General features: G+C 37.7%; 1 protein-coding gene across 1 annotated transcript in view; it reads left to right on the top strand.

The window, feature by feature from the left end:
- THSD7A (thrombospondin type 1 domain containing 7A) overlaps nt 1-14,521 on the top strand; it is a 230,822-nt gene that overhangs the window by 94,194 nt on the left and 122,107 nt on the right. The window contains exon 3 of the mRNA XM_086742407.1: nt 11,173-12,004. Within this exon, the coding sequence (XP_086598533.1) occupies nt 11,173-12,004 (832 nt within the window). The remainder of the gene's footprint in view (nt 1-11,172; nt 12,005-14,521) is intronic.

Below are 14,521 nucleotides of genomic sequence, written 5' to 3'. Positions count from 1 at the left end.
TTTAGTCTTTATATAGTGGTTTAAACTTTGGCATAATAAAGTGTGGGAAACTGTGATTCTGGAAAATACATGATCAAATACTTCCTTTGTGACTTTTGTGTTTCATATTGATATGTGTGTATTTGACAGAATCGCAGAATGAGTGAGGTTGGAAGGGAGCACTGGAAGTCACCTTGTCCAACCCCCCTGCTCAAGCAGGGCCACCTAGAGCCAGTTGCCCAGGACCGTGTCCAGACGGCTTTTGAATATCTCAAAGGGCGGAGTCTCCATGTCATCTCTGGGCTACCTATTCCAGTGCTTAGTCACTCTCATAGTAAAAAAGTGTTTCCCGATGTTCAGAGAGAACCTCCTGTGTTTCAGTTGGTGTCCGTTGCCTCTGGTCCTAGCACTGAGCACCACTGAAAAGAGGCTGGCTCCATCCTTTTTGCACCCTCCCTTCAGGTATTTGTACAAACAGATGAGACTTTTCCCTGAGCGTTCTCTTCTGTATTTAGATTAGAAATGATATTCTGTCTGTACTGCTTTGTTTTCATATTTTGTGGAAAATTAAATACTACCAAGTTTTATTTCAGAGGCTGACAAAGATAATTTAGCAACTGTCAAGACCAGATTTAAACCATTGCTTGTAGAGTATGAGTGCTTTTAAATATGCTGTAGTAATGTGAGTTTTACTTACTTTAGCATTTGCATGCTTTTTCATAGAAGTATACTTAGTAGAGGAAGTACTGTCCAGTTTATTATCTTTCCTGGATGGGCTTTTAGAATTATGGCTGACTTTCTGAAAGAGCAGAAACCAAAGTTTTATTTCTTTCCTCCCTTTACATATTTTAACAGCATTTACAAGTGACACCTTACTCTGCCTTAGCATGTTTTACTTCATGCTGAGCTCTCTGGAAAAATTTGTCTTTTCTGTCAGACCTACATGTTGTTTGGATTTCTTTAATAAAATTTATAATTTCTTTTTTCAAAATTTTAAACTAAAATAATTAACTCAGTAAATATCTGATTAATACCACGTGATGCATATTCTGTCATGTTTTCCTTTTTAGAGGCTTTCACAATGTCTGATCAAATCAAAGGTTTACAGTTCTCTTGAAAGCTGAATGAGGACTTGTTTAGGGGAGAAAAGAAAGGAAATTTGTCTTCTTTGAAGACAGTAAAATAATACTAATTTAATATCATTCTGGGTGAGTATTTGGTGAAGTTCCTCATTGCTTAACTTTGACACTTAGCCCAGTTTCCGAAGAAGCAGCAAATTAATAGAAAAGACAAAAATTCATTTCCTGTGTTTCCCTTTCCGGAGAGAAACATGCAGTTTTCCCCAGTGCTGCGTCCCTTCCTCAGCCTCGTAGCTTTGCACATTTGAAGTTCTCTGATGCTTTCTCCATCTCTCATCTTGTCTTAAGTGGGAGGTTTGTCAACATAACAATTGAGTAAATCTTTCTAAATCTACAGAAGGTCTAAGGTGATACTATGGGGAAAAAAAATACGTTTTATCCACTATTTAGGGATCCTTCTGTCAAGATAAAAGAATAAAAGAGGTGTCACTGCCTAGTAGTGTCTACTAAAAGATTCTTCTGTTACTTCTTATGAAATTACCTCTATAAAGCAACTTCAGAAATCAAAGGTAGTACTAGCAATGGAAAGCGAAGTGGTTTTTGTGCTAGAATGGAACAGTAAGGCAGAGGTCAATCGCTATGTTCCTGATTCTCTTTCTTTGATGGATTAGAGGAATTTTAAGAAATCTCCTGGAGATTTCTCATATAAGAGTATTCTTGTGATGCCCTCCTTAAAATGCTTGTATACTTTTACATTTTTGCAATAGTGATTCATTGCATTTTAATAGGACATCCTGGGTTCTTGTAATAGATTGGTGTGATAATACCAGATCAAGTTCATGTATTTTTAATCAGAAATTCCTGCTGTGATTAACGGGGAGTTCTGTTTAGAAGCTAAAGTTATTATATGGTCTGAGATACCAAAATTACTGCCTACATTAATATTTCATAGAAGTGATTGCTAAAATAAAATTTGACAAAACCATTTACACAGAAGGGTTTGTTAGATATATTTCCAATATCACAAAAATATACAAATCCCCTTATTTTAATACAATTGTGCAACATATTTCCCAGATGAAAGTAAGTAATAGTCACTTTTTTGAATTAATTATTTATCTCAGTTGCATCTGGAATTAAATTGATGGATTATAGAGCACTCAGATGAAGTCATTACTTATTTTGCATACATTGGAGTGATAGGTTTCCTATGGTCCTGAGAGGACTTCTTCAAAATTAATACAGATCTATCCTTGTCAGACACACAGCAGCATCTGTATTTTGAATGCATCCACTTGGCTTAATTGGCTTTCCTTTCTATAGTTTTAAGTACTATGTCTATATAATGACAGTACCACAATTTTAGGGGAAAGTTGCCATTTAAAAATTGAAAATGGTTTCACAGGAATTCAGCAAACTGCAGATGATAATGAATAATAAATGAACAGAGGATATGCTTGGGAGAATGTATCTCAGCAAGACATAAAGTCTTAGTGCACTTCAAAAGATTTATGACTGGATTGTTATTTCAGTCCAACACATAGGCAATTTAAATAATGAAATATTTAAAGGTAAATAAAAATAAATATATAAAATTGACCCTTTGTGTAATGTTCTATACTTAGAAGATGAAATTTTATGAAATTTTCTTTGCCCCAATGAATTAGAAGAAAACCAAAAGGATGGCAGCTCCAGAACATTATCTAAGTGATATTCATTAAGTTTAGGACTCCTATTTTATTCTATTCCATAACTGGCAAAGAAAACAGCTATAAAGAATCCAGAGATATAAGAAACCTTCCTAGTTGATCCTTGAATATCTATATTAGCTCTCTTGTGGCCAGGGAGGCAGAGGGAAGACACAGATGAGAAGTACGCATGCTGTGCTCTATGAATAAGATTTCTGTCAAGAGTAAGAAAAAGCAGCAGCTTATTGTCTGGGCTTCTTGCTTTTTTTTTTTTGTTAAAATACACCTTTCAATGCAACTGGGATTTAGGGCAAAACTCAAGGGAAAGATATTCAGTGAACTGTGTGCTTCCAGAGAGAAAATGACAGAACATGTATTCCTACTGCTATTTACTTTGTGCGCACAGTTTTTCATCAGTACATCTAAACGGGCTTTAAAAATTAATATTGTTGTTCCTGCCTTACACAGAAGCAGCTGAAGTGCAAGGAGACAAAAAATGGGCCACGTAGATCATCCTGCAGCCTAGCAGTGGGGCTGGGAGTACAATTTAAATCTCCTTCTGACTTTGTGTAACTAAACTGTAGTGTTTTCTTATAACCAGCTTCCTGCTACCTTGTCTGACATTATATCTTGCAGGAAGTCTGACCCTTTAAAAAAGTCAGTGCACAAAGATATTGCATTTAATTTCTGAAGTCTGGCTCTAGTAGCCTAGACTGTAACCAGTCTCTGAAAAGCTGTGGCAGTAAATTTCTTCATATCTCAGTGAAGGAGGTTTTTGACTTGTTTGCCCTTGGCTAATGTAAGCAGAGACTGGGATTACAAACCGCTGGGCTGGCACAAGCGTGATGGCCTGCGTTGACGGATGTACCCTGTGGTTGCAGCAGTCTTGCAACAAGCACTTCTGGCCATCAGCAGCACAGCAGGAGGCTATGATGAACAAGGGAAAGAAATAAAAGGGCAGAAAATGAGAGAGAGGCAGAAAAATAAAAGCATTCGCTTAGTCTTGATGCTAATTGAAACAGAAATATTTTGTTCTCTCTTTTTAATATATCAGCCTGCATGTACTGTAGAAAATCACATTTAACAAACTGAATTGCAAAATTATTAATGATAGAAGTGAAAGTGATCTGATTTAAAGTCCCTGTAATCTGCTCAATATGGCTGATTACCATGAGACTGCACGACGCTCTGCACAGAAATAAACTCTCATAACAGTATCAAGAAATTTGTGCTGTGACACATGCTGATATCTAAGTCTCATGACAAGGACTAGCAGTATTTTTTCAGTTGGATCTAATTGGGGTTCACTCAAATGAGAAGTGAAGGGCAAGACTCAGTTGTTTGAATTAGTGTAAAAGTCTGCATTTCCATGAATAGTCACTGAGCGTAGTACTAGCAATGAGATTTTCAAGTTAAATGAGATATTCTCTTAGCAGTGTTTCTGTTAAAATGCAGTAATTTCCACTGAAATCTGCTTTGAGATTTGTGAGCAAATGGAATGTAAAATGCCAATGGGGAGAAAACAGTGAACCTTGGTTCAAAACCAAGGGGAAAACCTCATCTTAATCTATACAAATCAAATCCTCCTCTTTAATAGGCAGTGGATCCTGAACTGGTTTTCTCAGTAATCTGTCCTTTAAAATCAGATTCTGATGCAGACAGAGCTGTAAAAATCCACAGGGACATAGATAAGAATAATTTGTGGTGATGTTATTGTTGTTTATATAATTATAGAGCTTTCATTGTAAAATGTTAGTATTTACTCATGATTACAGTTTCTGTTGTAATTGGAAGTAACTATTGATTTCACAGGTTTGCTTGTAATTGGCTCTGCTGGAGTGGTTTTTGTTTTGTTTTTTCCTTGCCCACTGTATAAGAAAAAACAGGTTCATGCCATGTGTTTTCTATCATTACATTTCTTATAGCCTTGCATGGAAAAAAAGAACAGAAATTTCAGGAGTTTCTAATATGAATTCTAAAACTGATTTTCTTTAGGAGGCAGTTGAACAACACATGGACATTCTTCATCTGATGTCCATGTATAAGTATTAATTATATTAGAAGGGTTATACCAACATGTCTACTGTGGTATGTGAGCTGGAAATGGTGGGAAGCTGGGGGAGGGTACCAGGGAAGGCATTGTATATGCTCACCATCTTTCTATACCTTCTTCAAGCCTCTGTTCTTTGTTGCTGTAGGAGATGGGTGCTGGGGTAGATAGGTCTTTGGTCTGACTCAGTATAGCTGTCTCATGCAGGGGATGCAGAGCAGCTTTCAGCTGTTCATAATCGGAAAAACCCAAACCAGACATGTGCTGGAGAGATACAAGCAAAGGTTAATAAAGCCTTTCATCCAACTTACAAAGCTTGCAAGAATGTTTGCTATGTATGGGAATCATAATTTTGTCAGAAGAGCGTTATCTGGCTTTTCAGCCAGCAGTATGACTGGAGAGAGAACATAAGGAGAAGAGTTTGAGGAATATATTAGTATGGTCTAATGCCACCTCTGATGAAACTAAGAAATGTTCATTAACCAGCTTTATGTGTAAACAGACTCAGCTTTGTGTGTAAACAGATTGTGGGCTAGAAGGAACTGTACTCAGTATCTTACAATATCAGAAGTATGTATTACAACATGACTTGAGGCTCAAAGCAGTGTAATTGTTTTGTAGAACGTAGAAGCTCTATTTCTGTTTAAAGCATGCTGCTTCAATTAAGTATTCCTTTCGTGTATTCATTCAATATTCATTTTGGCTGCTACTGCTATATTGTGTAAAGGAAAAATGAATAGTTAGAGGAACTAACTAAAAAAAAAAGATTTGGAGGAAGAACTGTTTCAAAATCTGAATAATGTTTTGAGAATTAGCTTAAGCTTATAATAAACCTAAAGGAAAAGATTTCATCACAGGTTATGACAACAACACAAAGCCAGGTAGTTCTGCACTGTGAATTGTCAGCCTTTCATGTTTGTGTATGTGCTGGCATACATTTCAGATTGTCACGTTGCACCACGACTGCGAGCTGGAGGCTCTCAGTAGCTTTGGTGTAGATAGCAATTTTCAGGGTGTTACGCTGCTGTACGTTCAAATTACTTTGGGAAGAAATGTGGTATGGAAAGTGAGAGCCCTGATGCAGTTTATTTAAAAAATTGAATCTGCACAACCAGAGCAACAAAATAAATGTTAAACAGTGACAAATACAAGGAGCTGGTTGTTTTTCTTTTTCTTTTTCTTTTTTTTTTTTATTTTCTCCCAAAGTGTTAAATTATGTTTTCAAACCTCACTGTCTAGGGGATGAAGAACTAGCATTATATTAAATAAAGGAGAAAAATTTTGAGGGCATTTTGTTTCTTTATGTATTTTTTTGTACTATAGAAATAGATACTTTTTACTCACTCCATGATTATAACAGATGAAAAAAAAAGTCAATATTTTTTATAACTGTTGTCACAATGTTAAAGCAGAAAAAGCACAGAGTGGACCAAAAAATGCTTTACCAGGTGAAATGTGATGCTAAAGCTACCATGAATTACCGCACAGGAGGCCACTGTATCAGCTCTGGGAAAGCATGTTAAATTCAAAATTTTTTTTACAACCTTGTTTTAAAGACACTTTTCTAATATACAAAAGGAGTACTTGCTGGAATAAAACAAGTAGAATTTGGTTCCAGTGATTTGTGTCACTCTAGTATGGAACTACTCAGTTAGGGAAACACTGAATAAGTGTTATGCTTTTTTTTTGTGATGTTGATGTCAGAATTTAAAATCGTATAGTTACTCTTAAGTTTATTTCATATTTGTTACATTTGTGATTTAAAAAAAAAAATAAAACAAATGGATAATGTTACTTACCATACCATTAATAGTATCAGGAACATGTGTGAGTGTGTTTTCCCAATGGATATTAATAGAGAAAAAATAGAGGAGCCCACACTTATAAAGTGTCTTAATAATTATGTTCACAGCTAGAAAGATTTCTAAGTGGCTGAGTTTTCTATACTTTCAAGTGGCTGAGTTTTCTCTACTTTCAAGTTTATCTTTATGCCATTGGTTGAAAGCGTGCACTGGAAAGTTTGGGAAACAGTGTGAAATTTGTAGATTAGATTAATCTGCATTACTGGTTTTTTAATATTAATTTTTGTTTCCTTGTTAATTTGAGAATTGTGAACTTGTTCTTCAGATTCTGAAATGTTTTGAACTTCAGTGTGTGAACTTCACTTCATTTGAACATTCTTCCTTACACCGTCAGGAAATAAAAAAAAAATGACCTAGGAGTCAAATAATTTTGGGGCATTTTTTCCGTTATATTCCTCTGAATCACAGACATTATGTTTTATTATGTTGAAAAGCCTTTCCTTTTTTATCTCTCTTCCGTATCCTGGATCCATTTGCTTTGATGCAGACACTGCCTTGCATGTTCTTTTCAACCACTGAAAGAGGAGCTGAGAAAGACAAAAGCGTTAAGTAGAAGTGACAGTCAAGGTGATCCGTAGCATTCCTGGACGGGAGAGTTTGCTGGCAAAACCGAGCAGGCGGCAGGTCGTACAGCACCTGGGGAGTCCCGCCACGCGTGGGGAAGAGACAAAAATAAAGGTTTTATCTGTCAATGATCTTCTATTGCCTTGGCACTCCCAATAGTATAAATTACAGAATCTGTCTCTCCAAATGCTGCCAGCTTGTCATTTTGGCAGCATCTCCGATTCTGTATTGAAAAAAAAAAAAAAAAGCAAGCTATCAATAATTTATCTAGGATTGCTATGTTTGGCATATTACTTCTTCCTGGTGTAATAGGCAACGGGTCTGTATCAGTGAGACGCAGTTTCCTGTCCAGACTTTGGCAGTTAGCTACTGCCTGTGATAAAAACACTCCATTGCAGCAGCAGTTGTTTTTCCTTTGCTGCCATAACTGAGTAAAGCAAATACAGATAATACAGGTATACTGTACCAAGTTAGACATGTTTATTGTATTTTAATTTAGCCAAGCGGATCTGCAAGTGATTTTGGCGGCAGCTTTGAGGCCATTATATTCTCAGTGGCCTGCTGTTCATCCTGCTCCTTGGCCAACTCTGCTATCAGGAGCTGCAGTTTGCATTCACTGTCATCTCCCGAGTCCTTCAAAGACTTCTTGATCTGTGTCTTTTTGACCTCTCTTGAGATTTACTACTTAGGCTTGAACTGTATCTTGTAATACCCTGGAAACATTCAAGGCCAGGTTGGATGGGGCTCTGAGCAACCTGATCTGGTTGGAGATGTCCCTGCTCCTTGCAGGGGGGTTGGACTAGATGGCCTTTAAAGGTCCCTTCCAACCCTAACTATTATATGATTCTGTGAATACCAGTGTCCTTCTGACTCTCAGCTCTGTATAACCCAGTTAACGTTCTTGGCCCTGGTCACAGCATGTCATAATACAAAGAAAATTGAGGTCTCCAGTATTGTGTAACACTAGCTTGTTTCTGTACTTAAGAGAAGTTGATTTCTGCTAATCAGTCTCCCAATAGTTTCTTTAAAAACAGTCCTCTCAAAATACTGAAAACTAAGCTGCTCGTTGTCTTGTGCCATCCGAGTCTTTGGCATTAAACTGTTAATGCTACTTACAGACACCCAACCAGTAACATAAAATGAGTCAAAACCAGATCTTGTGGAAAGTACAGCAAATTCAGATGAAATCAGTAGTGCAACCCTTATTTGTGAAAAATGGAAGTAATGTCTTGCTCAATGTTTTAAGATTCATTTTGAGTTTTATGTTTGGGGCTAGCTGGGTGCCTGTTTTGTCACTTTTTTGTACTTGTATGTGGAGAAAAAGTTCAGGGGATTTTCACATAGCATTATTTGCCCTCGATCAAACTTCAAAGTAATTTTTTTCTTCTTCAAATAGTGATAATTTTATGCCCAAAACAATAGATAAGGTATGAAGTACTATGATAGTTTGCTTTGTTCTTAGTTAGCTGCAAAGCTATCAGTACTTTAGTGGGAGTTCTGTTAAATTTTTTTAGTCCATAGTGATCACCCTCTGAAATTTCAGAATAAATTTGTTGTAATGGTTAATTCACTTGCTTTCCTGCTCCCTAGCAAAAATAAATGTTAATCCTCTAGCAGATTAGAGGGAATCTTAATATTGTATTTTACAGTAATCTCTTTAGAAGACAAAGAATTACAAATGACATTTTAAACTCTCTATGACTTCAATGACAACTCCCAATAACAAAAAAGAAGCAAGCTTCCTATGTATTTTTGTAATTGCTGTTTGTAATATGTTAATTAAACAAAGAACATTTCAGTGATAGTATTTTCATGAGATAAGTACAGCTCACTACAGGTAATCTGTGAATTGTTCATTTAAGTATGTTTAAAACAAAATTCTAAGAAAAGCCACTTTGCATTCACATTAGCAGCTTTTTTTTTCCCCCAGTGTGAAATGGTTTGAGCACACGTACATCCCGTTGCCCAGGCATAACAGGATCAGTGCACAGCAGGGAGAGCAGGGTGTCTGCGTGACGACTGCCTCAGTGGGAAAGAAAGAAGCTAAGGAGTACTCATAAAGAGCAAATTAAAACATCATATGAGGCCTTGATTAGGCTCGACAGCTTTCCTAAAGACATTCTGTTGTTACCAGTGCTTAACATCATCTGAGGATTTGTGAAAGAGCAGCCTCCCCTCCCCACCTCCTGCATCCTTTAAGTGATGGCATGGGTGAGATCCTTTACACTGCATTCTGCTGATCTCTTTCATTGCTGACTTGTGTATGTGTACTACACCAGTTTCTTCTATATTAATTTTATTCTAAAATTTCAGAATTACAAATATCTGTGGCCTATGTTAAACACAAATTGACTTACTCCTGGTAGGTCCTGAATGTCATTCTCAGGTTCTTTGCAGTCTCATGTATGACTTTCAAGGTGCAGCTCAGTCACATATGTAGAAATATGTATAAGTACTGCCCATAATAGTGATTTAATATAAAAAGCTTGTTGCAGGTGATCTATATGTGGTTTTCTCATACTTTTTGAGGATTGTTCAAAGCCTCTGCCTTCACTGTTTCTTCATCATGTAGCTTCTGTCATGTCCTTGACTGGCAGTCAATAAAATATAAACATGTGATGGGTGCTTTCTCTTCAATCTGGGCCAATGAGATAAAAATTGTCAGTAGATTAGGACTACTTTGGGATGCATTTCGTCTTTGCAAAGTTGCAAAGCCACTTTATTCTGTTCCTTTCTTTTCCTGATTTTCTTTGATTATTCTCGAATGAGAACCATGTCTGGCCTTGATGCTTGCAATGTGTTTGGGGCCATTTAAGTTAGAAGTGAGTTATTGTAGGCTCCTTTTATAATTGGTAGAGAGAGAGATGGCTACCTGTAGCAGGAATTGGAGAGGAGCTACTGCTCTCTCTTTGTGAGGTCCATATGAAGAACTTCTGGATGACCAGCTGATAGACATAATATCTTTGGGAAATCATTGCAGGTTGTTTTTTTTCTTTTTCTGAACTGCTTGTTCTTTTCCTCTTTCACAGTGAGTTAATGCACAATGTGTAAGAAGAGATGTCTTTAAAAATGAAAAATACAGGGGTTTTCACCCTCTGATTTGTGGATTTTGTGAGTTTATCTGGGTGAATATTACCGTTTCTTGCAATGGAAAAACCAACCATATCAGCTTTCAAGGATACAGCTTTTTATTGGTGTTGTTGACACTAATTATAACAACATGTTGAGTATTTAACATAGGACTTAGAGATTTAAAAAAAGCAATAAATTCTGTTCTTTGAGAGTTACCGGCTGGTATGTCTCTGTCTTCAAGAACTTATTCCGTATAATCATTCCACAAATTGTGTGGAGCAAGTAGTCCTGAACTTGCTTTTATTTTTTTTTTTAATTTTAGTTGTAATAGTGGAAACGATAGAAGTGGCCTACCTGAAATTACTTCTATCTTTCAAAATGTATTATGTTGTTGTTCTCATTATTTAACACAATACAGAGGGAAAAGAATGTGATATTAATTAGCATCAGGGTAGAAAGAGTAGTACAGCAGAAATGTGAAGCAAAAACCAAAACAGTCCAGGAAAAGGTATTCATGCAGCTGAGAGAGATTAGATTCATACTTTGGAGGAGAGGGCATTGTCTCCTATCTTGTTAGTCAAAACTACATTATGATTTTGTGATTGCTCAGTTCTTAGTTCTTTGATGTGATCAATTCCTGTGTATGTTCTTGAAATTAAATATTTGATTTGTCTAGGATAAAAAGTGAAACTTATCTGTAATCGTAAAAATAGGAGATGAAGATTAATCTCATACTTGTGTTTTCCAAGTTCGAATTTCTCCAAGAATGAAATTCTTAGAGATGTACAAAATGCAAAACTGGTTCTGTGAGCTTGGGTTTGCACCATGGCAGAAAAACAATTATGTGTGCAATGTTAGCGCCTTCTCTTGTTTTCCAGGTCCGTGGGGGAGATGCATGGGAGATGAATGCGGTCCAGGTGGCATCCAGACACGAGCAGTGTGGTGCGCCCACGTGGAGGGCTGGACCACGCTGCCCACAAACTGCAAGCAGCCAGAGCGGCCGGACAACCAGCAGAGCTGTTTCCGGGTCTGTGACTGGCACAAGGAGCTGTACGACTGGCAGATTGGCAGCTGGAACCAGTGCCAGCCTGTCCTCTCCCGCAGCCATGAGAAGCCCCTGGAGTGCCTCAGAGGAGAGGAAGGCATCCAAACAAGGGACATCACCTGTATCCAAAAGTCCAATGGGGTCCCAGCTGAGGACGTCATCTGCGAGTACTTTGAGCCAAAGCCCCGCCAGGAGCAGGCGTGCCTCATCCCATGCCGACAGGACTGCATTGTGGCCGAATTCACCCCCTGGTCAGAGTGCTCCAAGACCTGTGGCAATGGGCTTCAGCATCGAACTCGGCATGTTGTGGCTCCACCTCAGTTTGGTGGGTCTGCTTGTCCTAACCTGACTGAGTTTCAGGTCTGTCAGTCTAGCGCATGCGCTGCTGAAGAAAGCCTGTATAGCCTAAACGTGGGACCCTGGAGCGCGTGCTCAGTGCCCCATTTGAGACAGATAAGGCAAGCAAGGAAACGAGGGAAGAACAAAGACAAGGAAAAGAACAGAGAAAAGGCAGTTCGGGATCCCGAGGCTCGTGAGTTAATTAAGAAGAAGAGGAATCGAAACAGACAGAATAGACAGGAGAACAAATATTGGGACATACAAATTGGGTACCAAACCAGGCAGGTCACATGTACTCACAGAAATGGGAAAACTGCTGCTCTGAGGTAATCACTATTTAATAACTTGTGCATCTTCATTTTTCTTTGTTTAAAGTAAAGCATGCAAAGTGCACACTGGTATTATTTTACACATTCCTGAATCTCAATATGAGGCACACGATATTTCCAATATGAACATCTCTCATCAAGCTCAAGATGTTCCTGTGCCATGAAACGTGCAAACTGTGCTGGTGATCATAGTGAGCATCACATAAGTGTGCATTGTTAAACTGTGCTAACTCCCTAGCCTCTGTTTGTCTAAATAGTTTTTTTCCCAAAAGCTTGGAGATATTTGTCAAATGTCTACTCTGTTTCTGTGGGTTCAGGGAGGTTTTTGCTCTCTAACAAGTCATGCATGTTTGGAAGGGCTGATGTTACTGCTTTTGAGGCTCTGGGCACAAAGACTGAAGGGAAACTGGGCTGGGTCAGAGTCACAATAAAAGTAGAAAACAGAGGGAAAGATGCTGCATGAGAAGGTAATAGTTATTTCTTCCAGTACCTTTTGTTTTGAAATAGGAGAACATGAGATATTGTTTGTCCTTTTTGATTCCTATGGCAGAATTCTTGAAAGGGAGACTGTGAAACTTCTTTGTTTCTTCCACGTGCTTCCTCTTTTTCTTTCTCCTGTGCACCTTTATGCTGTCTGTCTGGGTTTTTTTTTTTCTGATATTTTTATTCATTCATTTATTATTTTACTTTTCAATAGTTTTTGCAGTCAAAGATGTTTTGATAACCCTTTCCATAGATTTCTGAGTACTTTTCTGCAACTGCTTTGTCTTCCACTTGTTTGTTTTACTTGGTGTTCTCTTGCTAGCTCATGTTTTTTCCTTCCTGTCCCCTAGAATGTTTTTGTCCAACTCAAAAAATCTTCTTTCTGTCTTTGATGTGATTCTTTCTATTTCCTTCCCTCTAGTTCAATGCATGATTGTTCAATTGTACTTCAGCTGTGAAATGCCTAAGATATCTTGCTGAATGAGGCTGACACCCATTGCTGCTAGGTTAGTGTTTATGAACTTTTTTCAGGGTATTTTACTTTGGAGTTTTTGTTGTGCCAGTTAAACATTCAATCACAGAATTTGTAATCGCTTCAGCGTTTCCTGTCAGAAATCATATGTTATAGCTTTTCAAGTGTAGTAAACAGTTTTTGAGTACATTTCATTTCAAGAGAGGATCCTGCAGTTAAACAGGAAAATGGTGAGAGGTCCCTGGCTTAAGGGAAGAATTGTAAGATTTGGGTTGTTTAGTTGGAGGGAGAGACGTACGAGTGAAGATGTGAAGTGTCTATGAGTATGTAAAAACCCGTCATGAGGAAGAATGGAACGAGCTGTTCTCTATGTGTTATGAATGTATAGGAAAAGCAATAATGGGCTAATCACAGCGGTGCTGGATGAAGTTAGACTTCTCAATACTGGGAATAGTGATGCTGTGGGAAAGATTGCCTGGGGAATGTGTGGCACCTCCATCTTCAAAGATTTATAAGAATAGGCTAGAGTTGCATGGGTCAGTAATGACACACCTTGAGTAACTCTTGGTTAGGGAAGAGGAGCTGACTGCGTAGTCTTTTGCAGTCTCTTCTAGCTCTGTTTTTCTACAGTTCTTTCACATTTTGCCCCACGCTTGGATGAATGTCTGCACAAGAAATCTCAAAATCACCGTGCTCAGGCAGTTCCAGGTGTTGGCTGCAGCAGTGGCTTAGTGCTGGTACAGGAAGAGGTTGCCTTTACCCCTTCCTTTTCCAGCCTCATATCATGCAACCCATGCTGTGCCTAGCCTAGGAACATCATTACCCTTTAAATACAGGGAATATTTTATTAGAAATTATCAGTTGCTAAAAGATAGCAGCCAGCCACTCTGTTTGAAAGTCCACAAGTTTTTGTAAGGTTAAACAAATAATTCAGAACTACCTTTTTATTTATTTATTTATTTATTTATTAAAGGAGAGGGAGAGGGAAACATTCATGTGCTGAGGCTCTGATAAATGGTAAAAGAAAGTAAAAGTATAATTGGAAGTCAATGGCGTACTTCACTCATTGTCTTTACACTCACTCTTGAATTCACTCTGATCAGTAACGCTGTCTTAATTTCAGGTACCTCAGCATATTGTGCCATATATGCATATTTCAGGCTGTAACAGGGAAATGGATAGAACCCTCTTGCCTGAGGCTGTGAAACAATAGATAATACAACATAGGAGCGATTCCTCGCATTGGAGAAAAAGATATAAAAGATGCAGTGGATATTTTGATGTCTAATGGATTTAATTTTATGCTGTAAATGTACCTAGGAATTCTAATAGTCTTCCATCAAGTTTAACATATAATCTTTTTTTTTCCAATTGCATAGTGAAAACAGGAAAATTTGGTTAAATGACTAATGAGAAATTCTGGCACTAATACTGTAACTTTTAGAGATCTGTCTATGTATGTCACCTATATATCCGTTTGTTTCATTTACACTGCAGTCTTCACTAAGTGGTCAAATGCTTTATTTTATGATTGGCATTCCAGAATCTCAGGCAATATA

The sequence above is a fragment of the Chlamydotis macqueenii genome, chromosome 2, assembly GCF_036417535.1.
Source record: "Chlamydotis macqueenii isolate bChlMac1 chromosome 2, bChlMac1.mat, whole genome shotgun sequence".
NCBI lineage: Eukaryota > Metazoa > Chordata > Aves > Otidiformes > Otididae > Chlamydotis > Chlamydotis macqueenii.
This window is presented reverse-complemented; position numbering and strand designations above follow the sequence as displayed.